Genomic DNA, 27,386 nt, shown 5'->3' with positions numbered 1-27,386 from the left:
GAAACATAAGACAAATGAGTAACTGCCTATATCCTCAAGCTTTTATCAGTATTAGCAGTAACGATAGTTGTTTTTTTCTGAGTTTACTATATATCACACACTGGTTTGAACACTGCCCCGGTGGAGTACACATCAGTAGTATTTTGTCAGCCCAGAATCCAATTCCCTTTCCTTTGAAAATGACATCCTAGGTCTTCCTGGGGAATTACCACCCTCATTTCCTGGGATGGTCCAGGGAGTGTCAATCAGGGTGCCTGACTCATTCCATTGGCCAAGAGGGTGGCACATGACATAGTAGGCCAATCAGATTCTATCTTGAAGGAACCCGAACCTTGAGCTGACAAATACATAGATGAGTAGGGTCAAGTCATCCCAGTGACAAAACCCCACAGAGACCATCCCAAGGTCCCGATGCTGACATATCCAGAACTTTCCTGGATCCTGTCCTCCCTGATACCCAGTTTTTCTCTGTTTGGGGAGCCACTCCGAATCTTTGCAATAGATTCCCTCTTATCCCGTGGTCACTAAATAGTAGAAATGAAGCTTAAACCCAGATCTCCCCACTCCCCGGTCCTTGTTCTTAACCACTATGATCTTAAATTGTGGAGTAGTATTTTGGGGTGTGGTTATGAGGTCCAGACTTGAAGCCAAACTGCCTGGTTCCAAGCCTGCTTCTGCCATTATGTGCTTATGACAAGTCAGTTAACTTCGGCATGTTTCACTTCCTCATCTGTAAAATAGGGATCAAAATCCTCCCACGGTACCTCACAAGGTTAGGGTAAGGATTAACTACGTAACTATATATATAAACACCCAGACGGTGCTTTACACATCAGTAGCACTACGTAAGGCTTAGCTGCTATTATCATTGCCACCATCGCCAGCAAAGAATCTTCATCAAGAAATGAAGACAATACAAGAGCAGCAGGAGACATCTCTAGGAGCTCTAGAAAGAGGATCCAAGCACCTTCGCCCAGATTGAATCCTGGGAGGACCCTTGGAAGCTCACCTGTCTTGTCTGTGAGTAAGTAAGAAATCCTTCCCAGCTGCTCAGGAATTGTGCTGGAACGAACCACGGTCCCGGGGATTTTTGAATCCCTTCGAATCACCCAACTGTACACAATCTTCCCCATGTCCAGGTTCACACGCAAACTAGTCGGAAAATCAGAACAAACCAGTTAATAGGATCTACACAAGGCCCCTGGCGTCTCTCTTTGTAAACAACAAGGATTCGAAATACACATCCCTTGTGCCACAACATCTGGAATCACTCCCTACAGAAGCCATTGCTGGGGATGAAGGCACAGATAGCACAGGAGTCAACACCACGATCAAATAACACGTGACACAAATCATTATTTTCGTGAGGCTATCTTCTCTCATGGACCAAGGTCACTTAAAACACTGAAAGGATAGTTGTTTTAGTCTTACTTTAAAAAGAAAAACATTACTGGTCCTCTGAGCTAATGTATTTTGGATACTCTATTCGTATTTTAAATTGTGGTGAAATATACATCACAAAATTTCTCATTTAAACCATTTTCCGTGTGCAGTTCAGTGGCATTAAGTAACTCACAATGTTGTGTATTACCCTCACCACCATCCATCCCCAGAACTTTCTCATCTGCCCAAACTAAAATTCCATGCCCCTTAAACAGTAATCACCCATACCCCTGCCCCCTGGAAACCATACTTTCTGTCTCTAGGAATTTGACAACTATAGGTACCCCACATAAGTGGAGTCACACAGTACTGATTTGTCCTTCTGTGACTGGCTATTTCACTCAGCATAATGTCTTCAGGGTTCATCCATGTTGTAGCATGTGTCAGAACTCCCTTCCTTTTCACAGCTGACTAGTATTCCATTGTATGTATTCTACTAATTTTCAAACAGTATTTTATTGTAAAAACATAAAAAGAAATCCTCAAATTAATTCATAATCCTTTAAACAAATCCAACTGCTTACTATTTTAATGGCTAGCCTTGGGCCATATGAAAATTCAACTCACTAATTTTCAATCACGTAGTAGATAGAACTTAAAAGACTACAATTTCACTTAACATTACATCACAAACACTTTTTTTGCTGGAAAAAAAGTAGATTTATTTATTCTTTGAAACCATCATCCAGAGCATGTTGGCTAGGAGTTCAATTCTCCTCTACTAGTCACACAGTTGTACCAAAACCACAATCTCTGTCTTCAGAAAAAGATAATTTCTAGCTCAGGTGACATAAATATGCAAAAGAGCAAGACAAAACATAATATATCAAGTGTAAGATAGAAACTATAAGTACTACAAGTTTCAGGAAAACAGATATTGCTTATTTTAATAATTATTTACTGATCATTTATTATGGAGAAAAAGTAGAAACAAGTATCCAACAATATGGGACCAAATAAATTGTTAAACCTAGAATACATACTAGGGCAGTTCTAAAAAATGATGGGGTACAAGTATATTTAATGTGAGAAGTTATGTGCAATGCACGCTGGTAAAAAAGGGGGGGAGGAAAATTTTATGTAGAGCAGAATCTCTTTTTACTAAAATAGAAAGCAGTCTATAAAAACATACGTCCCAAAATATTAACAGTAATTATCACTTAGTTGTGAGATTAGAGGTGATTTTTATTTTCTTCTTCTGCTACTGTGAATCTTTGTTTTATTCTACCATTTTACCTATTACTTGATAACCTATTACTTGTATCATTTTTTAAACCATTTATTCGGCCTCCAAATGAGGCAAGCAAACAACTGGCACGTGCCATCCAGCTTCCAGTGCTAATCAATCACAATATTATTTCGTGTTGAGCCCAGATTCAGTCTCAGAATCCTTCTCAACACAGTACTCCCCACAGCTAGTACCAACCTCTTGGGGCTGGCAGATGAGATGAAGGCTAAGAGCAGCCCTAGCATAGACTGGGCAAAGCAAGGTCGTTAGAGCACAGAGTCATTCAAGAAGAGATGGATCACGGAGGCACGTGCTCTTCTGATGCGACAGCCACAGAGCGTGGCTCATGCTGCTGACTCTGATTATTCTTGGTCACCACTCTACTAAGGGACTGGCTCGGAAAGAGAAGAAAATGTCACGGCACCCAAACACAAGCTCATTCCCAGCTTACCTGATGGGAATGATGTTGGAAAACAAGAGAAGGAAGCGGATAATCTGAAGGTACCAACGACCGGCGAAGTGCTGAAGGGCCACCATGACCAGGGACACCACCACCAGAGCGCCAAACAGGATCTTGGTGAGGCAGTTCACTTCCAGGTCAAACAGGCCAATCTGGGGGACAAAGCACACCAGGGAGCTTGCGATTAGCTGGTATAACCCACAGCCCACCTGTCCTTCACCTGTGAACACCTCCACCCAGGTGAGACAGCGGGACCCATTGACCGCCACGGCTTTGGTTGAGAACACTGGGTGCCATCAGCTGGAGGTCATAACAGACATCCCAGGGACCTCAAAGAATTCTGACTTCCGTTTTTTTGTTTTTGTTTTAATGACTTGAGAAGATTTAGACTTGGAAATATATAAGCAGGTTACCGCCGCGTTAGGTGGCGCTGTGCCCTGCATGGCCTCTACTATCCGACACAGTGGCCTGTAAAATGACTCAGGCCTCCACTTAGCCCGGACCACACACGACTTCAGATTTGCCTGAAAGTTCAGGTGGCACCTGATTTTCAGGTGCCACATTCATGAACGTTACTATTTTAATAATTACTTATTTCAGTGTATATTTTTAAAACATATCTACCGTGTTTCCAGGAAAATAAGACCTAGCTGGACCATCAGCTCTTAATACGTCTTTGGAGCAAAAATTAATATAAGACCCGATCTTATTTTACTATAATACTGGGTCTTTATAATATGATGTGACATGATATATGATATATGATATACGATATATGACATGATACCAGATCTTATATTAATTTTTGCTCCAAAAGACTCATTAGACCTGATTGTCTGGCTAGGTCTTATTTTCGGGGAAACACGGTAGCACATCAAACCGTACCCTCACAGAAACGTGGTCAAGCGAAGGCTCAAACATCAACTAAATGCCATTTATAGTTGTAGTGGTAGGTACAGTGGTGGGGTGAAAATGACTGGAGTTTGGGAAACATAGCATCCGTTCCTGGTATTGACAAAGGGAAGCATTCTGCAATATTCTGACTCTTAAAAAAGGGAGGAGGGATAAGGCTGGGAGGGAGGGTCACAGCATGAAATGAGCAATGGCAGGGCCATTAGGCAGACCACAGATCTGACCCCGTACGCCGTGCCACAGCCAGTGGCTCAGCGGGGCTCTGAATCCTGGCCTGCCCCTTTGTCACTGAGCAGCTCGGACAGAGCATGGGGCGTCTCGAGGCCATGTCTCATCCATAAGATGCGGCTCTAAGCACCTGTGTCCACAGGCTGGTATAAGGATTAAATGAGATGCATGTGAAGGACGCAGCACAAGACATGGCAAACAGTCTGTGCTCAATTGTTTGCTTTAACTTCAAAGCTTTTAAAATGTTATGTATTTGAAAAATGGGAATAAAATGTTTTGGTCATAAAAAAAAAATTTGAAAAAAAATTTTAAATGAAGTTTAATTAAAAAATAAAAGTAAAAACAGTTTTTAAATGTTATGTATTCTTATACTTATGAATACATATTCATGCATTATATGTGTGTGTATACCTATATATACGAGTACATAGATGTACACACATACCTCTACATATATACATACATGAAAAGAAAGTAAGTTTGTAGAAATGAAATAATACCGTTAGGTGTTTCTGTTTTTAAATCTAGCTCCTCATCCCACCAACACTAATCATCAAAATACATCAGGTCAGAAAAGTCTGACAAGGAAGCACGACCTGTGACCACGTACACACCTTGCTTCGAGGGTTGGATGTATTCATGACACTCCGGAGTTCTCTGCCAGTGTAAAGAACAACACCCACAACAGTTCCTAAAACGGGAAAAACACAACGCAAAGAAACATTAGCATAAGCAGGCGGGCTTACACCAAGGAGAGCCTGACCCACCTGAGAGGACGTGTTCTCCATCCCACACCCACACTGTGGGAACGTCCGAGGGTTTACACTGGGGCCCACCAATGACGTAAGTGATCAGTATGGTGGCCGCTAGCCAATGTAGCTACTTACATTTAAATTCAATTACAATAAAATAAAATACAGTTCCCCATTTTCACTGGCCCCCATTTCAAGTGTTCAAGAGCCACACGAGGTTAGTTCGTGGCTGACATGTGAGACAGTAAGGATTGAGAGTATTCCCATTTGGCGGGAAGTTGTACTGGTCAGTGCTCGTCTGTGAGGTCCGGCAGGAGAGGTGGGAGCGTGGTGCTTTGTCCTTTATGCCACTGGCCTGCAAGGCTTCCAGCAGTGCCCAAACAGTCCTATCCTCATAAGCTATTATGGACACTTATAAACACACCTGTCTTATTACAGCACATACTTCCTGCCGAGTCTGATTCCCTTCAGATTCTGTGTCTAACGAGGATGTTTAGGGGGGTGTCTGTCCAGAAGACAATTCTTTCCCAACAACATCCCCACTCCCTTCCCACCTACCCCAGTGTAATAATAAAAGACATTAATGCTTCTAAAAGTAAACAATTTACAGAAAAAAGACAAATGGCCAGTTAACATGAGAAAAGATGCCCAACCTAGTGAATAATCAAAAAATGCAAAATAAGCCGTTTTTATCTCTATCACAGTGACAAAAATTCCAAAGACTGATATCCAGTGTTCGGCAAGAGGTGGGGAAATGGACCCTGTCCTACATGCTGTCGGCTAAGTGTAAACTGGAACGACCTACTTTGGGAGTAGGAGGTGGAGGGAATTGGCAACAGCTATCAAAAATTGCCCTTTTCTCCTGTCTTCAGTATGTGCCAAGAAGATGGCTCGACATAGTGGGGAAGACAGACAATTAAGAAGGAAAACAAGAAATGCAGTAACTGCGAGAGTGCTGGGTGCTGTGGTGCAAACAAGTCAAGGGAAAGGCGGGACGGGAGGCCAGAGAAGAGGAAGTGGAAGAGGAGGCTTCGGTTGGTATTAAGTGTCAGAGAAGCTGTCTCTGAATTGAGGATATCTGAGCTAAAACACAAGAAGTGGCCATCCCTGCCAAGCTCTCAGGGAAGACCCTGGGAATACAAACAATCCGGTCTTTGCTGGAAAAAGCACACATCTAACCTTCTGTCCTCCCGCCCCTCTCTGTCCAACAGCACTGACAGAAGGATACACAAAAACCAGAGGCTCAAACACAGTTTCGGTACAGGAGGCCAACCCCAGATGAAGTGCTGGGGCGCTGTGTCCTGGACAAAGAGCCCCGGGAGGAGGCACTGAACACACATACACACACACACACACACACACACACACACACACACACACACACAGATTAATGCCCACTGCTCTGCACACAGTCTTCCCTTCCAGGGAGGCTGCCAGCAGATGGCAGGTCAAGCAGAGCTCACTGGCCCATGACGGGTGGACAGTGGGAGCCAAGCCTGGGCTGAGCTCATTCACACCTTTCTGGGTCGCAATGCCCCATATATCCAGGGTTCGAGAGGTTTCAGAGGAAGTTCACAGAACTCTCTTTCCTCCCATCTCCTCTGTAACCTATGTTAGTAACAAGGGTCCCCAAAGGGAGGATCCGCCTACTGGCACCGACCAACTTCGGTGCCTTTAAAACGCTGCTGGAGGTGGCCTTTCCCCCCACCCCCACCCAACATCTCCCCGTGCTCAAGACCAAAACCATCTCCAGGAGATCCGAGCCCTGGCCTCGGCCACCAGAGGTGACCTGCCTTGGTCTGCACAAAACTTTCAAGGTGTTCGATTAATGCTAATTTTTTAAATAGAGGAGCTTTCATTTAAAAAAAAAGTGAGATTTCTGGCTTATCCTGAAAAATCGGAAGATCTAGAGAGGCTGGGTCCATGTCCCTCACGCGACCCAGCCTCTCCAGCCCAGACCTAACCCCTGCTTCCTGCCCTGTCACCTCTGCCGTCCCTCCTTACTCTCCCCAGTTTTCTTCACTCTCACCCTCTCCACCCTGCAGACCATGGAATCCCCTTCATCCTCCCAGCTGGCCCCCAGCCGATATCTCCAAGGAGCCAGGCTGTCGTGGCTGGCATCTCATGAAGTTCTTCCTAACTCTCCCCAACAGTGTGGTCCTGGGGTCAGACCTCACGGTGACCCCTTTGTTCCCTGGCCGCAACAAGATAAATGCTGAACCCCGGAGAGTGAGCGTTCAGAAATGTTTATGGCAATTAGACACTGCTGTGACGCCTGAGCGTGAGGTCACAGGACAAGCCCCACTGAACAGGGGACAGCCCAGCCGGGCATTATCAAACTCGTGTAGCACGGTGCACATGGCATGACCTGCATGCTGCTCACGCACAGTAGGGCCACTGATTGATCTGCTACAGATTGGGGGTGGAGGGCTCGGCGGAAGCCAACAAACTGGTCCCTCACCACTGATAGTCTGAAAAGAACTGGACTAGAACCCTGGGCTCCATCACATGCAGGCCACCTTCTCTGCCAGGCCACCCCGCCATCCCTTCCCTCCCTAACACCACCCGGGGACTCCTCAGCCTAGCAGCACGGTGCTGGGTTACCATGGCAACTGCACCCTCCCCCGATTGATGCTGGACTCTCAGCACCTGCCTGGCAAGCGTTCTTATTTTTTAAACTTTCAACTAATACCAGCAGAGTGACCAAGACACCCGAGTTAGACTCTAAAGGGAACACGGAAGCAAAATCGCATAAATTAAGATTACTCTGGATGGCTGTTTCTCGAGTTGAGCACAAGAAGGAAATGGCTTGCATTTAACTCCACCTCTGCATCAGAATCAGAATGTGGTCAGATGTGTACTCAGTGAGAAGGAAGGGAAACTGAGGCTGGCTATGGAAATGGTAAATCCCCGGCTACGCAGACTCACTCCAAAACATACGCCTGCTGAAGGACAGGGCAGTGAATGCCACTGGATCACTGGAATCACTGTCCTCTCTCTCTTTCTCTCCTCCCATCACCAAGCACAGAGTAATTCAGGTGGGTGGGGGTGGGGGGGGGGAATGCATGTTTTAATTCCACAGTGCATTTCCCGTGAACTGTTTGAAATCTTTTCCACCATCTTCAAGATTCCAATTTGCTTCTCTCCTCGTCTCAGGAGATGACATCTCCAAGGCTGTGTGACCTCAGGCAAGTTGTTTACCTTCTCTGAGGGTCTGTTCTACATTCCATTAAATGTCCTCATTTAATGCCGTTAGACCAAAAGAAAAGAATGGCAGCAAAGCACTTTGTAAACAAAAAGTGCCTGATAAATAAAAGATTATTGTTAAGTCCCAGGAGAGTGGGGACCAGGATTTTCCGGCACGCCGCTGTAGCACCAGGAGCTTGCAATGGAGCTGGGCATTATTAGATACAAGTGTTCAGAAAGCGTTTGCAGCATGGAAAGAAGGAAAGCAGGAAGGAGGAAAATCACCAGAATGAAAACCAAACAGACCTATGAACAGGAATTTATTACTGAAATAATATGCCCAACACGAGTGCTGAACAAAACAAATCAAGGCTATTAGAAGTCAAGGTGTGTGTCATGCGGGGTGGCCTGCGGGGTCTCAGCTCCCGCTCCCCACACAAGAACACAGGACATGGTGAGTCCAAAAAGGAACACCCACAGAGCCATAGGTAGGGGAGTCACACCACTATAGACTCACTGGAGGCTGGATTCACACGACATGCGACCTGCTGTCCGCTTTTCTGCCAACCGACCGACTCTCCTCGACTCCCCTCCCGACTCCACTCCCCAACGCAGCCACGGCAGTTATACTAGTGGCCAATGGCTCAATGGTTACAGCTGACAGCCAACTAGCCACAGCTGACGGCCATCTACTACCCGAGCCAGCACCCCTCCATGTAAGGCCGAGAGCCTGGAAACTGCTTTCTGGGGCTCTGTCCTCACACTCCACCCCTACAGGGTCTTGCCTCACAATCTACGCGACAAGCAGCTTCCGTGAGGGTCCCTGTGCCATATTACCCTATCGGCACCTACGGACAAAAAGAAACGGTAGTCTTAGGAACCAACAATGGCAAATCCCTTCCATCTGGGAGGATACATGCTAGCTTTTTGTCCTGGGAAAGGAGGGTCGCTGCCACTGGCACCTCTCCCGGTTTGTGGTACCAGACATCTATGGCAGTGCTTGGGGTCCGTTGCAGTTTCAACATGTAACAGAACAGGGGACCCCATAATAGGCCATAGTGAGAGCACATAGGTTCCCCGCAAAATCATCCCGGTATCGGGACCTCCGTATACTACAGTCACTTGCGGTGGACACTCAGCCACCATCCCTGGCGTCACTTGCAAATCATGAGTCAAACTGGCCCCCCATGGGGCTATCAGGCCCAACCATCGACAGTGGGGGCTTTTGACCTGCCAGGGCCAAGTCCATTGCTGCCGTTACCCTGCTTTCAAGCATGTGGGGGCTGGCAGCAAAATGTTTCCATTTCTGCCATAGCCTGGCTTTAACAGAGTCTCACTGGTGGTAACTTGTAATTGAATGGGCACGGCTGTTCGATGTAGCAGAGCTTCTACTGGTGCAGGCCCTCTCTTCCGTGGTCTCTCATTCAGGACTCTCAGGACATCCCATAGACGCGAGGCCCAGTCACCCATCGTGGGAGGGTGTTTTGACACCCAGAGACCTTGCTTCAAAAGGCCATTATAGCATTCAACCATGCCAGCTGCTTGTGGGTTATACGGAGCATGAAACAAGCATTGCACGTCCATCCTGGCAGCCCAGCGCTGCACTTCTTGCCCCATAAAATGGGTACCCCTGTCACTTTCAATGACTTGGGGACAACCATAGAGGGCGCATAGCTGTGTAAGAGCCACCACTGTGTGCCGCTGATCTGCAGCCGGACATGGCCGAGCAAACATCAACCCTGTAGCAGTGGAGTGTGGGGACAGAGCCAGGAGTGCAGTTTCCAGGCTCTCAACCACACATGGAAAGGTGCTGGCTCAGGTAGTACATGGCCATCAACTGAGATTGGATGGCCATCAGCTTGGCTAGTTGGCCATCAGCTATAACCACTGAGCCGTTGACCACTAATGTAACTGCTGTGGCTATGCTAGCAGAAAATGGGGGCTAGCAAGAAGATGGTGGCTGAGCCTGCAAGCGGTGCAGTGAGGGTTGCAGATCGTGTGGCTCCTGCTTCCTGTGTCTCCAACCCAGCCGCCAGCGAGAAGAGTAGTAAGACTCCCCTGCCTATGGCTCCGTGGCTGTTCCTTTTTGGCCTCACCATATCCTGCGTTCTTATGTGGGGAGCGGGACTAGAGACGCCCGCAGGCCGCCCCAAACGACAAATGGCGCAGCGAGCAGGGTCTCCCGCATGACGCCCCGCACGACAGTGTGACTGAGCAAGCGGCAGCGACCACGCAGAATCTTAAAGACCAAGTTCTCACTTCTTTGATCAACAGGGTAAGTGAGAGACGTTGCAGATTATGCTGCAAAGACAGGCAGGTGGCAGGAAAGAAACATGGCACAAAACTAAAGAGATTGTTCCTCTCTGTCCATTGGCATTGAGCAGTGCGTGTGTGGACAATGACACAAGGCAGCGTGGGTGTCGCTGGTGCTGGTCATCCCCTTCCCTTGTCATGGAGTGTGCAGATTAAGTGTCTGTTGTACTGAACAGCCACAAAGAAGCGCCAAGCAGAGGAAAAATGGGTTAATAGGAGGGAGGAGATTGATTCTTCCAATGGTAAAGATACAAAGTTGCCAACAGTGGAGTTATATGTTAATAATGGTATATTTTATTATACATGTAATATAATAATAATAGCTGCACAATGAGTTCTGCTTCTGGAGCAAAGTATGTGGGCTCAAGCCCCAACTTTGCTTTTTTGGCTGCTGTGTGACCTTGGGCACGTTAACTCAACGTCACTGAACCTTGGTTTCCTCATCTGCAGAATGGGGGAAAATACTAGCACCTACCCTCGTGGGACCGTTGGGAGGACTGAGTGAAACGTCTAACACACGTGAAGGGCTTGGCACACTGCCTGACAGGTGGGCGCCACCCACCAGTATCAACCAGGGCTGTTGCAAACCGCACTCAACCCGAGAACCCCTTCTGTTCAGTTTCTTCCCAGGGCTCAAAACTGACAGGCACCAAATTCCCACGTCATCACGGTGTTCTGAACACCGAGGCTCCAGCTTTCCTGCACACCGGAGCCCCTGAACCGGCAGGGTCGGCTCAACGGACACCACTTCCAGACAGAACATCCAGGCTGGCCCGATTTCTGGTACAGATTAGAATGTCGATCTGCTAATTGAGGGCTATTCCCAGACTGGACACCGCAGCAAAGTCCACAGGCCAGAGCTGCTTCTCTTCTCGACGTCTCTAAGTGTCCAAGGGGCAATCACATGTCAGCTTAATCCCCTAGGGGTGCAGGAACAAATGGAAAACACCATTTGACCCACAACTCGTTTTCCCAACTGACAGATGATTATTCTAATTACACAAAAGGATTTTCTTTCCTTTTCAAATTGCTAACATATTCCTCAAAAGGGGCGTCTCACCTGATGCGATGACGGTGCCAGCCCAGAGCGCGTTCTCTATGCTCAAGCTCTCGCTGATCAGAGGGTCGCTGTCCTCCTGGAAAAGACCAGACGGACGCACACTTACCGACCACGGTTTTGAAAGAATACCCTGCCTGTTTCTACCCTGCTCTTCTCAAGACAGAAAGAGAAAGATGACCCCTGTTTAGAAGCCAACAGCTCAGCTAGGAGACAAGGGCCGAGCCCATAAGCTACTGTCCATGGAGTTTTCATCCCCATGGAAATACTTGAAAAAGCTGGTTCATGATTTAAGAAGTACAAGCCTGCAACCCTGAAGAAGTGTTTCTCACAAGGTGACAACTAAAATGTAGACACAGATCCAACAGGAGCAGTCGTATGGCTTATAGGAAGAGAACTCGAGCCATTTAATTTGGGTTCTACCAACCTATAGTCCTAGATTCCTAAAGTAACTTAAATCCAAATTTAATTTCTATTCTGAACAGTGGAGAAGTGGCCTAACAATGGCAGACGGCACTTGTAGGAACAAAAGAAGACACGGGCCCATCTGAGGGAGACAGAAAGAGGAACTGCTTTCAGACATCGGCGTTAACGTTAGTTAAAACAATTGGCTCCAAAGTCGTAGATAATTCAAGCTGTTCAGAGGCTGGAAGAAGTCCCAGTTCCGTCGTGGATCTTACTGAGAAACAAAATGCCAGCTTTCAAGGTGGGGCCTTCCTGAGGGAATCTCACCACACCTGGCATGAAAGCTACTTCCTGACAGAGACCCGTCCACACATCTTTGCAGGCTCTCATCACGAACACACACGAAGGCAGGATTCTACGTGGAGATAAGCTGACTTACTCGGGTAAACGTTCCCACAAAGTTGTGAATGTCGATATTTGGCTCCTCTGCATAGATATACGATCGAATCTGCAGAAGGTCCTGTGCAACAGAGGTAACGGAAAAAAGGCAGTTTAGGATTAGAGAGATTTAAGGAGGCAGCCACTCTTTTTCAAAAGCAACTGCATTTCCTGAACAGAGCCAACAGGCTCTTATATCACGGGACACGTAGGGAAAAAGGGGGGAAATCTTCCATTAAGTTTAGGCATTGCTCCATCCCAAGACACTGTGAGATGCTACAGTGAAGATACCGGCTTGCAACCTGTTTGATGGCACGGACCCCCTTCTGCTACACTGTGGTTTACACGTATTCCTAGCGATGAAAATATTCGTTCATTCAACAAATGGTTATTGGGCACCTACTCTGTGCAGAGCCCTGGAAAGGGCAGAGATGAAAAAGTGAACAAGAACACTTCACACCAGTTGGGCTGAGGGTTAAGGGAGAGGGGAGGGAAGAAGGAAGGGGGAAGGGGAGGGGAGGGGAGGGGAGGGGAAGGGAGGGGAGGGGATAAATATTGTGGAGAAAATGGAATCCTTGTGACCGTTGACAGGAATGTAAAAATGGTTGCAGCTGCTGTGGAAAACAGTACGGCGGTTCCTCAAAAAATTAAACACAGAATTACCATTTGACCCAGCAATTCCATTTGCTGGGAACTGAAAGCAGGATCCCAAAGAGATATTTGTACACCCATTTTCAGGGCATTGTTATTCTCAACAGCCAAAAGGTAGAAGCAACCCAAGTGTCCAGTGACAGACGAACGGATAAACAAAATGTGTGACCTGTACATACAAGGGAGTTTTATTCAGCTTCAAAAAGGAAATTCTGACACACGCGACTACATGGACGAAGCTCAAAAACACTGTGCTAAATGGAAGAAGCCAGTCACCAAAAGGCAAATCCTGTATGAGTCCACTTAGATGAGGTCCCTAGAGTCGTCAAATTCATAGAGACGCGAAGGGAAACGGTGGCTGCCAGGAGCTAGAGGGAGGGCCAACAGGAGGTGATTGTTTGATGGACGTAGCGTTAGTTTTGCACAATGAAGAGTTCTGGAGATGAAATGGTGGTGATGGGGGCACAACAAAGTGAATGTACTTCGTGCCACCGAACTGTGCACGTAAAAATGGTAAGATGGTAAATTTTATGTTATGGGAATTTTATCACAATTTTAAAAACTGGGGGGAAAAAAACACCAAAAACCACTCAGGTGGTCAGGCAAATTTGGGCCCTAATACCCCCTGGCAACAGGGTCCCGGAGTAGAGGTCACTGGGCACCCCTCAGGCAGGGCCTGAGCTCTGCACCAACTACTAGGAGGCCCCAAAGGCAGATATGTTTGCACGACGGCTTCTGTGTACTGATAAGAAAAGGCCCACTGGCACCTTCAAAGTGGAGGGGGAAAAAGCTGCAGGATGACAAAAACAGTATGACCCCATTTATGTACAACCACACCCACCAACAAGTTTATGGGTGTCTGTGGGAAGGAAGAGTGATGGAAACACCTGGAAAGGTCACCTCTGACCTTACGTGGTCACCTGAGGGGAGAAAGTAAGTTTGGCACAGAGGCTGTGAGCAAGGCTTTGCACTTTTTCCTCCAGAGCTTTCCATACAACTTGATTTTTTTTTTTAAACAAGAAATATTTTCACATACTACTCAGGAAACCTTTTCATACAATCCTTTAATCAACAACTCTGTTAAAATGCTGCTTCCCCACTCAAACCCTTTCAGCTTCTAAGAGAGTTCCCTGACAATAGAGATGGTGCTCTCTTATCTTTCTCTGGACCCCAGGCCTGGACCAGATCAGGGGCAAAGAGAGTGTTTATGGAACTGGGTGACGCATCCAAAACACGCACGGGCAAACGCAGCTCTCGGCGGCGGCACAGGCAGACATCCCCACGACACCCTACACTGTCTCTTAAAGAGAGTCCTTCAAATCATCTGAGGGTCAGAATCCTTTCCGTGGAAAAATCTTACCGGGAAGTAAAACATGTTACCCAGATAAAATCAGAAGCCCCTTGTTAGATAAGCCCCATCTCAGGGGCATGACGGTGCCTGCCAAGGGTTCCGAGGGGCCCCCGAGCACAGTTAGAAACTTACTGCTCTAGAATTCCTGCTTTAAAAAAATACCAGGGGAGCCAAAAAAAATGTATACACATGACTTGTAGTCATCTTTTGTTATCGGTAATATATTGAGTATTACACAATTTTAATCCCATTTTTTTCCTTTCTTAAAATGTGTACACATTTTTCTGGCACCCTCTGTAGGAATGACAATGGCACTGGTTCACTTATTATTGGAGGTGGAAATCATTCGTCCCATGGGCACGCTTACTACTGTGCTAACTCGACTAAGACACAGAACTTTCTCCTGCCCACGCCTCCCTCACAGAACATGGTAAAGAGCGGCATCAACCAACATGACCACAAGCCCGGGAAAAGCGTACGCGTTCCGCTTAATGCTTTCAGACCACTGATGGGGCATGTCGGTCTCTGGGCATTTGAACTACATTCTGTGATTCTGTAACCGAGTCCAAGGGCCACGTCCAGCCAGGTGGCTTGTGTTTAAACTTTCTCTTTGGCTCTCTCTACCCTCCCTCACTCTACAAATCATGCTGTGAGTGACAGGGGCCTGGTGGGGTGCTCTGAGCACCCAGACCACCCCCTTAGAGAGGGCCTGTGTGCTGTTCCACACGTGGTCACAATGCTGTTCCATGCCGAGTATGTTCTGTCAGTACACCAGACAGAACCCTGCTCTCGAAAATACTGCCTTGAAGTGAATGGAGTGGGAATGAAAAGAAAGTGTAGTGAGAAAACGCCTGTCAGATAAGGAGACCTGTGCACAAAACCTAAGGGTGTGGTGGAGATGCCCGGCCAGCAGACACTGGGCTAGACTGTGCCCAGTGCAGGACATGGCAAGGGCATACAGCGGAAGGCAGAAGCATGCCTGAGGGACAGTGTGGCTGCAGCTGCTGGGGGAGGCAAAAGGGCCAGAAACAGAGGTCAGGGCCTTAGGAGACAGACAGATCATATGGAGCTTGGGGATGATGGCAAGGCCTGCAGGATTGAGTCTCAGGAAACTGAGAAGCCTTTGGAGGTTCTGAGCAGAGGAACAGCACGCTCTGGCTCACCTTTCAACTTTAAGCTAGGTACCTTGTCAGGGTTTAAACTTTTGAGCTTCCCTCGCAAGCGCTCCATGCTGCACACCAGGTCCACATTTCACGTGACTACAGGAACCCACCAGCACTCCAGGCTCCCCAGGACTCCATTCCATCCCCCAGCCTCCCTTCACATCTGGCATCCCACGTCTGGCCCCTGAGGGCATCTGCCGTAACAGCTGCCAGTTTGTGTTTCTGCAGGGAAAGCTACTCACAGCAGCCGTGGGGAGCCTCTGCGTGCAGGCCACAGGGAGCCGCAGCTTCCAGTCCGTCTCCCCGTCCAGCTGATCTGTCCTCAGGAAGCAAGACCCTGTGGAAGGAGGTTGGGCACCATCTATTCACCTGCAATTCGAGAAGCCTTCCTATGGCAGCTCTGGGTAGCGCCTGCACTAGTCCTTGTAAAAATAGCCAATCGATGGCCAGCAAGCAAAAGGGAAAATAAATACCCGATTTCCCACTGCCTCCGTAAGTGCTAGGGTCAGAAAGATCTGGGTTCAAATCCTCCCTCCCCCACTCACTCAGTGGAAGCCTGGGCTAGCTTCTTGACCTTGCTACGCCTCAGTGTGTCCGTCATTAAAATGAGGAGAAATGCAGACCTCACAAGCTTGTTGTAAGGACTCGGTAGGTGACAGGACCCCCAGCAAGGTGACTGGCGTGGGGTAACCAGCATTTGATTCTATTCTGGGCAAGGATAATGAGCACCTTCTCAAGAAGCAGACCTCCTGGGTTCACGTCTGGGCTCCACCCCTTACTAGCTGAGTTAAGAGGCCCTCTCTGAGCCTCAGTTTCCTCAAGTGTAAAAATGAAGGTAACAATAGCACCAACCTTGTGTTGTGAGAACTGAAAAGGTGACCCATACAAACTGTTCAGACAATACTACATAAACGTCTGCTGTTAGTACCAGCTCGCACATCGCACCCACCCACACACAGCTCAGTCTGACCTACGAGTCCGAGCCACGGGTCAGCTACATATGTCATCAGACAGAACATACTGAACTCAATGGCACTGCAGTCAAGACTTGGGAGAACTCTTCAGGCAGAATACTGCTGATCGTTTGTTTGTTTGTCTGTTTGTTTAAAGGGAGCGCACATCAGGAGCCCTAACCCAGGATACTCCATGTTCACTGACCAGGACACAAGAACCAATTTGAGAGCAAAGCGGCAGTTTTGGAAAGAAGACTTTCAATCTCGTGCCTTCCACCCCCTCTCAGCATCATTCAATATGTTACTAGTATAAAATTTCACCTATACTTTTATTTCATTTGTAATAAAATCGGTTGCAGCAACCTCAAAGGAATAGAAATGCGAACTTTTCAGGGGGTCAGAGATCTCTGATTGTGCCTGATAGGCAAGAGAAAAACAGCCTTGTTTCCTCCGAACAGCTTAAATAACAAAAAAATAAGAGGCGATTTGAGTCAACTGATAGGGTGGGCAGGCGGCCGTGGCAACCACACCAGGAAATCAACACCGCCATGCGTAGGGTCTTGTAAAGACGTGAGCAGCTCACTCAAGCCCAAATGGGCCATAACAATAAATAAAATTGATGGGCCCGGGCGGGCATGGCGCTGCCACTCATGACTAAAGGGTTGAAAGGGCCACCTACCTCTCTCCCCAGTTTCTCTATCTCATCACACATGTCCTGGTATTTTCTCAGCAGACAGAAGACTTCTATGTGCTTCCATTTCTTAGACACACTTCCTCCTCCCACCAAGTCCTGAGGTCGAGCTTAAGGCAGCCCAGAGAGGAAAGCCATCGCCTGTGTGTATGTGTGTGTGTGTGTGTGTGTGTGTCTTCACCAGCTGTGATTCAGCAGGGGTCCCACTAACTGTATCTTTGCAATGATCAAAATCTATTGACCTGCACGCACCAAAAACATTTTTTTCCCTGAAGACTACTGCTCTATGAAAAGAGCTGCTTTTGATTCGCCTCCATGGCTCCAAAATGATCTTGGACTCCTGTTACATTTTCAAATGATTATTTTGCCAAATTACCACTGAAAGGTTAATGGTTATTTTCAAAATTGATCCCAGATGTTTACCGTTTTTTTCTGATGTCCTCAGGAAGATCATGTCAGCAGGGACCCGCTGGTTCTGTGTTATGAAAAGAAAGACTGTTACTGTGAATAACCCATGTGTGGGGTTTCTGTCCCCCCACTCCCAACCCCCTCGGTGGGGAGGGTGCAACCAAAACCCACAGCTTCTTTTAAGCATCCGCCTTTGTCAGACAGACTTGGGGGGATTTATTTTGTTTTGAATCTGAAAAATCTTGCACGCTACTGTTACGTTACTAATCCCCTATTGAAATCTCATCTCGGAAAGAGAGCTTCTTGTTTTCTGGCGAATCCAACCATTACCTCCCGAAATTCCAGCCAGAGGACCCAGCTACCCTAGCTGGCTTTCTTCCAGGCTGTCTGCTGGAACTAAAGACATACATACACCCGGCTCATGCTTTCTGCTTCTACCAATTTTCCGGCTTGATGTTTGGCTTCCAGTGGGATTTTAATAAGGAAGTCAAGTAGTAAGAAGCAACAAAACCATTCTCAAAAGAGACAGAGAGAAAGAGAGAAGGGAGAGGGGTGAGAGAGAGAGAAAAGCCAGCAGCAGTCCTCATTTAATTATGGACAGAAAAAAGTATGTACAAACATAGAGGGGTTTGTGTGGTTCTGGGCTGCCACCCAGAAGAGCTTCACTTTACCACAAATCACCTTTGAGTTCTTGGATTTAATCCTTTTTAAAAGAGCACAGTTCACTTCCTACAGAAACAAGTTAAGACACAATCCTTTTCTAATCAAATATTATTCCAAGACTCTCCAGGACCACCCCCAAAATCCAATACCTTCCAAATACACACAGTAAAACGAGATCTGAGTATGTGCTAATGTAACAAACCAATGAGCAGTGCTATTCTTAAAAATGCATTTTGGGTCTTTTTACTGTTCTCATGTTAACCCCTACTCCCCAAAAAATGAAAGCAAAGCACACTGTTTAAGTCAAAAAATGCAAGCTAAAACTGCTCAAAAGGTAAATGACACAGACATGTTTATGTGCTTATGTAGTAAGCCGATTTCTAGGACAGCCTTTATGGTAAAAAAAAAAAAAAAAAAAAATCCCAAAACAACAAAAACCACATCAAACAGGAAATCAAAATGAAAATGTGAGTCTGTAAGCAAGATTTCTGGCTAACCAGCACACACGAACCTTGAAAACATGTTTTACGCATGTGTCTCCTGGCAAAGAGATTTTTCTCCCCAGGCAGCACTGTTGGATAGCCTCGCAAACAGCATCCATTCGAGTAGTCTACCAGCTCCACACACCACATGTATGGCTCCACGACGTGGTGGCAATGACGTCACATTTACACACGCGCACACACAGCGGCGAGACCCACTCACCTTTTCAACGATGATAAGATCTCCAACTTGGATGTTGGCGCTCTTCACCTTCACGGTCCCTGCAAAGAAACGGGGCCCAGAGACACATCACTGTCTGCATCCATTTTGATCCCACATGTCTTTGTAGCACGCCCACTAGCCTGCAACGTCAATACCGTACCCCAGAAGTTTGGACCCCCCCACAAGTGTCATCACCTCCCTGCCTCTCGGAGACAAGATGCACCTGCTCCAGAGACGGCTCCAGAAACTAATCCCCCTGGTTAGAGCGCTGGGAAGTGCTCACACCCTCAGATGAGATCTTCTGTCTTCACAGTGCCTCAGAGGCTTTTCTAAATCCGCACCTTAAGAGATCCATTCAGCCTCAAAAAAAGCAAATACAAATACACACACACACACACACACACACACACACACAGGAATGGGGAAGAGAATGAAGACTTAGGTCCACGCACAGCAGGACAACTCAATTTTCAACACCACCATAAAGAAAGAAGCTAACCGGAAACGACTGATTTGTTTTTAAACACGCAACTGCTCTATAGTTTGGTTTATGCCATTACAATCAGACTGTACTTCTGCTGGATGTTTACCTGGATAAACAGCTAACATTAAAAGCGAATCCTGTGCTAAGCACTGTACAGATATTGACATACTGACGGCTTCATTCACGCCTCACGACAGACACTAGAAGAAGGCAGTATGACTATCTCGTTTTCAGAAGAGAAAAGTAAGCTCAGAGATGCCCGGTCTCCGTCTCACAGTTATAACAGGTCAGTTGCTAGGATTCACATCCACATCTGACTCCAGAGGATGGAACAGAAAACTGGGAGTTCAGTTCAACTCAAAACACATTTACTGAGGGCTATGTCCTAGGAATTCAAAGATGAAAGCCAGTCCCCTCATCCCAACATTGCGAGGTCTCAAGCAGGACTCAACAAACAGGTGCCGTAAAGGGCCCAGACGGTGAAGAGTTTAGGTTTTACAGGCCAAGAGACAATGTTAGCAACTCTCCCAACAACTGTCCTCCACAGACGCTAGCCGTCTAATGTACATTTACATTTTATATTTTAAAATATAAAAATGTTCTCGGTTCCCAGGCTGTATCAAAAACAAAAAAAAGAGGCGGGCTGAATTTGGCCCATCAGTTGTAGTTTGCAAGCCCATGAGCTAGTAAGACAAGCAGCCAGACAGATGCTGTTTAGGCAAAATGGCGTGTGAAATGATGGGAGTGAGTCAGTGTATAAGGGGGCAAAACGGAGGGAAATCTCCCCTCTTGAAAGATGGACCTAGAACAGTGTCCAGCACACAGAAGGCATGTGGTTACTCACTAAACACTCAAGCACCAGTCATCTTCTAAGGGTGGGGATCCCTGGAACTTACATTCTAGTGGAGGGAAGGAGGCAATGAACAGATAATGAGTGAACAAGGTGGGGTGCAGGGAGATGTCAACAAAGGCAATCCGGGAGAGGTGGCCAGAATTAACCAGGTGAAGGATACTGGTTACAGTAACAGGAAAGGATGGCACAAAAGACGAAAGTACATGAGCAGGATGACCACTGTGCATGGCAAACGGGCTGGAACGCCTTTAACAAGACCGAAAGTACCGCATGAAGGCAGGGAACAGAAGGAGATAAAGGTGGAAGGGCCAGGGGGCCAGCACCCCCAGAGCAAGCCCAGAAAGGAGGGGGGCCTTTATTCTGGTGAGGGGTCAAATTCTCACATGAGGGAGCGATACCATAAAATCTTTCTGTTATTGGTGTCTCGTAATAAGCCCAATTTAACTTACAAATGTTCAGCCAAGACGGAGAAAAAAAAGTAAGAATAATGAGGCAATTCTCCTCAATAAAGTACATGTCCAGAAAAAGGGACAAATGGGGATCACGAATCTGCTGTTCCCTCCAACTACTCATTCATTCAACAAATACACAACATTCACTGTCGAAGGATTTCTAGATTTAGTTTCTTCAGCATTAAAAAGAACTTTAAAATACTAACGAAATAATCTGAGTGCACACTCTAAATTGTTACAATTCTGCACACTATTTCAGATAATTTAATGCCGTATGCGTTGTTGGGGGTTTTTTTTTAACTAATTCAGCACCACGGAGGTTTTTCAAAGCATTCCAATTATTTCTATTCAAACAGCTCTCGTAGGTTCCATTGGGCTTGATTTTTAACTAATTTTTGAATTTAATTAAATTATGTCATGATGATAAGTTGAACCGGCATGAAAAGATCTGTACCGTAATACTAATGATTTCTAGAAAGCACGAAGCAAATGGTGACCGGCTGGACCAACCCTCAGTCCCTCTCCAAGGAGGAGTCAGTCTCTCATCCTACGAAGTGAGCATTTTAATGGTGTCTCGTTTACATAAAACAGTGAGAAATTCAGTCCAATGGTCTGAATCCTGGCATGCCAGAGAGAGACCCAACTAGCCTCACACGCTCGTCATGTTTATATTTACAGAGGGAATGGAGAACATCCATTGATCCAAACAGGTTATTCGCAATGGAAAGGGTCCGATGTGCAGAATTCTTTGCCTGCCTGAACAATTCTGTTTGTCCCACTAGGGGGCAGTAGGACAACCGTGCCTGGACGCCGCGATCTTTCGGGGGAGCTTATCAAGGCATTCCTGCAAGGAAGCTCGTAAATTCAGCCCGGCCCTCTGCGCCAGGGAACTTTTCTTTCACCGGAGCTTGCCCCAACTTTCCCAAACATAAATTTACACATTGTCGTTGGTTTTATTACGAAAATTTATGCTGGTGGCCTGACCCAAACGATCGCGCTGGTGTTCCTGGATCCAAGTTTTAATACCTAGCTGAAAGAAGAGCACGTGTTTCAATTCTTATTAAATAATTACCGACATGTATGTGTGCAGGGTATCAGAACAGAGGACAAAATCAAGAGGACTGTACTGAAAGGGGTGACAGGGCTTCTTTCTGGGGATGTGGGGGATTTATCTTTTCCTGCGGCATACACACTTTCTAAATTCTTCATATTGATTTTTTTTTTTTAATACTAAGCATGAGGTCCTTTTTCACCTAAGAAAAAAAATAATCAATTAAATTAGCTCAAACTTTTAAGCGACCAGGCCCAGATTTTTCAAGAGTCCTGATTTACGATGGCTTACCTTGAACCCGGCCTCTCACTGTCCGTCTGCTCTACCTCAGCAAAAACCCCTGTAATCTGCTGTGTTTGCAGAGCAGTTTCTGACTAACCCCAGCAGGCCGATCCCTCAGATGAGCTCTCCTACTGTATCTGTCTGTCAGCCAACAGGCCTCCAGCACTGTCTCAGAGGCAGGCAATGGGAGCCACCCCCACCCCGCAAGGTTCTTCACCATGGCTCCCCCACCAGCATTTTAGTAGGGGGGTGGACAGGAACCTCGGCTTTGCAGCTTCAGAAAAGGGAGACTCTCAGAGGTTCTGGCTCAAACGAGTTCACACGGGTCCTGACCATAAATGTGGACTTCCTGTCCCTTGCTGCCATTTCTTTGGCCATCGGAAATGTGTGGTGCAGGCCTGTGAGCTGGACTCATGTTGAGTGGGTGTCTGTATTACGTGTGTGTTCCGAATGAGAAAAGACAAATAAAACCAAAAGAACGAAAAGAAGGAAAAGTGGCAGGAAGAAAAGCAAATACTGAAGCTTATATTCTAACACTGACTGGGGTTTTTCCAACACTATGGCTGGTGGCCGACATGTGAATAAATGTCCCTATCTAAGGGACTCTCCCATTTGTAGGGACGGCACAGCCAGGGCGGGAGGAAGAGGGAGAGAAAAGGGACCAAAGTTAGAGGAAGGGCCGGCCCCATGGCTGGGATTAAATCACAGAATGAAAAAACCTCTCAAAATTGTGGGAAGGACCCAAAACACGTGATTTCTAACCTTACACTAACCAATCTTATGAGTTTTCTATCATCGTGCTTGCAAAAGAGGGAAGAACAAAGATACAGATAAACTGTGGCAGAGCTCCCTGTATCTTCCTAACAAAGAGACATGAGGAGGAAAAAAACAAAACAGCATGTTTACAGTGATTACTACCTGTCTCAAAACAGAGAAGGAACTCTCATCATAGTCCATCACCTGATTGGAAGAACAGACTCTCCCAATACCCCACAGTTAGCAGACACACTTCCCAAGCACTGCTGGTTTCATTTTTTTCTCTCACCTACCCCCAGAGATTCCTAGAACAGAAGTGTGCTCATGTGGCCCCTGCCAAACCCTGGGTGAACGACCTACTATTGTCCTCTTACAATTCTTAGCAACTTCTAAACAAGGGGCCCCTCCATTTCATTTGCACTGGGCCCCACAAATCATGTCGCTGAAGAGATGTAAAAATACCCAGTAAGATCTTTGTCGAGTGCACAGGAAACCCTGGCCGTCTTAGGAACTGACGCCACGTTAACTCTTAATTTTTCCCACCTCAGACCTCTTTTCTCTTTTAGACCCTGTGACACCCCAATCTCCAATCTCTAAGCACTGGGATTTTTACATGCATTTGCAGGAACTCTACAGAAGTTGGGTAAGGGATTTTCACAAAGGTTAAGTGGAAAATTCTCCACCGGCCACATCGTCAATCATGAAATGCCTCTATAAAATAAATTTATCCCTTTCAGCTTTCACCACTTCACCCAAGCCGCCTCTGAGGCAGAGTTTATAACAGGGAACAAACTTCCAATTACTAGAGCTGTTTATTTCTGTAGAGATGGACCCCAAGCCTTTCATAAGCAAACCTACTGAGCCCAAACCATGCTTTTCATGGATGACAGCTTCAGAATAAGAGCAGATTGTCTACATTGCAGGGAGAAACCAGATGTTTCCCTTAAGTCGAAACAAGCAAATGACAATTCAGTCAAAACGCAGAACAGCCTGAAAAAAAAAAAAAGTTAAATAAATTCCGGGAGCACTAGAATGTGAGGGCCTATTTTGTGACCCCCGAACACCTCCAGCTATACGTCTATATTTTGCACTATGCATGCAGAATGGGGATTGCTTTTGTGGATCTAAAACAGCAATCTCCATGCCCTAACCCTGGTTAATGTTTTACTCTTTAACTCACGCTCTAATCTGACTGCGACAGTGATGAGTTGTAAATTCTGCAGCATGTGTACATTTCCTGGGTTTGACGTTAAAACGCCTCTGCAGACCCAGCAGAGTTCATAGGTCTAAAGTTGAAATTTTTATATTCAGATACAGTTGTCTGCATGTCCCCCAAAGCCTATGAAAAGACTGATATTTGAAAACAGGCAAAGGGTTGAAAAGTATTACCGTTAAGTTGCACGGTCACCTCCTGGGGCATTTGTTTAAAAGAGTGGGAACTTAAAAAAGAAAGGCTGAAGTTTAAATGTGACAAGTTTATACCCAACAGAGGCTTTAAAAATAAATATATAAATGGTCCTCTTTGCTTCCAGTGCCCAATCATGATGAAATAGACCAACACCCCAGGCAGGGGGGAAAATACCTTCTGGGGAAGATAACAGCACAATTTGTATGTGAGATTTCTTTTCCAGGGTGTTCTTTTTTTTTTTTTTTTTTTTTTAACTAAACAATAGATCAGTTCACCAATGATTTGTAACAAAGTGAAAGTGAGTACTTTGGAAGAAAAAAAAGTAGCTTAGGGATCTAAAGTAACTGCATCTGTCAAAGGATGCATGAGAGTGTTTTAAATAAGACTTGTAAAAGCGAATGTTCTGAATCTTAACAAGAGAAGCTGAGAAAGGGGAATTCTTTGCTTACTGACCTGTATCTGAGATTCTTAGTAAAGAACCTTTGCGATACTTCTGCAGCAGTAATATCAAAAAAAAAAAAAAAACACCCATTATTGTCCTTCTCTCCTCTAAGAAAAGTAGAAAGCATATCTTAGTGTTCTCCTGTGTCTGAACAGAGTTTATACTTTGGAAACGTTAAGTGGTAATTGTGTTTAGGAATACAGAGTTTTGATTTAGTTAAATATTAGCTCGACTACCCCCCCGCCCCCATCTTCCCTACACTATCTTCCCTACACTATCCTGTCTTCTGATGAACTCCAACGGAACACAATGCCAAAGAGAAAAACACCTATGTCCTTGGACCTCAAAATTTAGTCACATGGCCATCTTAAATAATGGTCCAAAGTGGATTTTGAATTGAATTGAAAAGAAAGGTATCATTCTTCAATGGAGGTGGGACGCTTGAGGGTTACTCTGTAACTGGGAAAACGTGAACAGAGCAGCATTACAGATCTGGAAAGAACCGGTAAGGAAGAAAGATAGCAACTCCAGCTCTTACACCAGATATGTACTAAAAAGGCTCAAGGTAGGAGGGATTCACCGGCTTTTGTATAGACCTGTGGCTTATGACTTATGGTTCACAGGGTGCCCAGATGTCCCAGCAGGAAAGATGCAATAGCCATTGTGTTAATTACGCTTCTGTTTACACTTTCTTTCAAGGCTAAGGTTCGGCTTGCTTTATTTACTCCTCGATCACAAGTCGGTCCTGGAAACCACTCCTGGTATGAAGACCCTGGAATTCATCCTGTGAAAAATGCAAACCCCACTGCCCTCACCCGCTGTGGTGATCAAGGCAGAACCTCCCTCCAGAATTAAACTGTTGGTTGGGGGAAGACAAGTATAAAGAGAAATCAAGCATTTACTAATTCTTCTTTCCTGGCCCAAGCCAAATCTTTCCAGTAACAAAAGTTTTGCTGGGTCTGCTCCTACTTCTGCATCTCTCTTTGCTGCCTTTGGTATTTCCAGGGCCACTAAATGCTACTAATTTGGGGAGACAGCTCTATAATTAGAGCCATAAAACTCCGAAAGGTCTACGAACCTCTCTTAAGCCTCTGATCACGGTTGAAACGTAGATTTCAAGTAGGAGGAAAGGGGAGACTTATTTATCCAACTCTTTATCCCCAACGTGGCTTTCAACCATTTATCCACCTTTGAGTAAGAAAGCTGGATTGAAAGGTTTCTTTGGACTCAGAAATGTTTTTAAATGACTTAAATCTCAAAAGCCCTTTGGCAGCATATGTCTTAAGGCGATCATGGAGACAGTCTGTGCCAAAGTGCTGAGCTCAGCTCCTAGCACATAGTAGGTGCCTGGATTTACAGGCTAAGGTTTTACATTCAGACAAGCCAGGGTTTGAGTCACTAAATAGCTATCATCTCCTACAAGGTGCTTTCCATCTCTGAACCTCGCAGTTCCCTTTAAAAGCTCCCTCCACAGGGCTGTTTAAAAATAACAGGCTAGACCTAACCCAGCACCTGGCTGGCTATGGGAGGTAATCTTCACTTTTCTTTTTTCCTCTTGCTTTCCAACGTGACGGCATTTTTTCAAACAGCTCCAATGCCACCTTCTCCCCCATAGTATGCCTTGTATACAGATTCCTGGGTCACAGAGTCAATGTTCCCAGAGTCTCGGGTCCTCCCTGGCCTACATAGTCTTTTCTTCTGTTTTCCCAGGAAGGGAAAAGGCGCAGGAAATGCAGACTAATTGGGAAGAACAAGATGGAGCTGAAAACTGGGATTTTGTCCCCCACCCTTCCACCATCATGACCTGGGACCTCTGGAGAAATCTTTACCAGGGCCATTTCATGTGACCCAGGCACTGGCACTGGGCCCAGCATTCCAAGAGTCCCTTATGTGGTTTAATGTTCTGCTCTCACCAACTTGAAAATCTTAATAATTTTTGAACAATGGCCCCACATGTTCATTTTTGCACTAGGCACCACAAATCACGTGGCCAGTCCTGCTCTCTTCCATCCTATAAGACTCAGGATAAAAACCATCTCTTCTAGGAAGACATCATCAGCTGCCCTCTGATGGGCTCCCATAACCTCCCAGAATCCCATACCTCCATTCATTTATCCACCAATACGTAACGAACCCCTGCTACACCACCAGCACTGCCCTTCTTGAGCACTCATCAAATCACAAGCACAGTGCTGGGTTCTTCCCATGCTAGAGTTACATTTAAGCAGCTCTCTTGAGGTAGGTACTGTTATAATCCCTGACTACTGACAGGTTAAGAGATCTGCCCACACAGCAGGGAGGAGGTAGACACTGGAGTCTTGAATCCAAGCACAGCACAAGTTCAGAACTATTACTTTCTTCAACTGCCAGGAACTGTGCTCAGAACCAGGAATGCAGTGGTCAAGAAAGAGGACATTCCTTATAAGGGCCCACACCCACGCCAATAAAGAATAATTATTAGTTAGGTTTTCAAAGTTACCTACTTATATGCCTGGCTACCTCACTGGACTAAGAATTTCCTAACACCCAGCCCCTCGTGTTTCTCTTTAATGTCAACATCTATTGTAGTCTTGGGATAGGACAGAGTCTCAAATATTCTTAAAAGAATGAATAAAAGGTCATTCCCATGTATATGGCTAATTATATTATTA

General features: G+C 46.1%; 1 protein-coding gene across 4 annotated transcripts in view; it reads right to left on the bottom strand.

The window, feature by feature from the left end:
• The window catches only part of ATP9A (ATPase phospholipid transporting 9A (putative)), a 113,548-nt gene that overhangs the window by 56,042 nt on the left and 30,120 nt on the right, over nucleotides 1-27,386 (bottom strand). For all 4 annotated transcript variants that reach the window (XM_033094602.1, XM_033094604.1, XM_033094606.1 and 1 more), the window contains exons 5-12: nucleotides 19,008-19,066; nucleotides 17,655-17,706; nucleotides 15,830-15,924; nucleotides 12,424-12,504; nucleotides 11,583-11,658; nucleotides 4,886-4,962; nucleotides 3,123-3,283; nucleotides 1,010-1,152 (exon numbers count right to left, since the gene is read on the bottom strand). In XM_033094602.1, the coding sequence (XP_032950493.1) occupies nucleotides 1,010-1,152; nucleotides 3,123-3,283; nucleotides 4,886-4,962; nucleotides 11,583-11,658; nucleotides 12,424-12,504; nucleotides 15,830-15,924; nucleotides 17,655-17,706; nucleotides 19,008-19,066 (744 nt within the window). The remainder of the gene's footprint in view (nucleotides 1-1,009; nucleotides 1,153-3,122; nucleotides 3,284-4,885; nucleotides 4,963-11,582; nucleotides 11,659-12,423; nucleotides 12,505-15,829; nucleotides 15,925-17,654; nucleotides 17,707-19,007; nucleotides 19,067-27,386) is intronic.

This window comes from Rhinolophus ferrumequinum, chromosome 23, assembly GCF_004115265.2.
Source record: "Rhinolophus ferrumequinum isolate MPI-CBG mRhiFer1 chromosome 23, mRhiFer1_v1.p, whole genome shotgun sequence".
In the NCBI taxonomy this organism is placed as follows: domain Eukaryota; kingdom Metazoa; phylum Chordata; class Mammalia; order Chiroptera; family Rhinolophidae; genus Rhinolophus; species Rhinolophus ferrumequinum.
The sequence above is the reverse complement of the archived record's forward strand: the minus strand, read 5'-3'. Positions and strand labels throughout refer to the sequence as shown.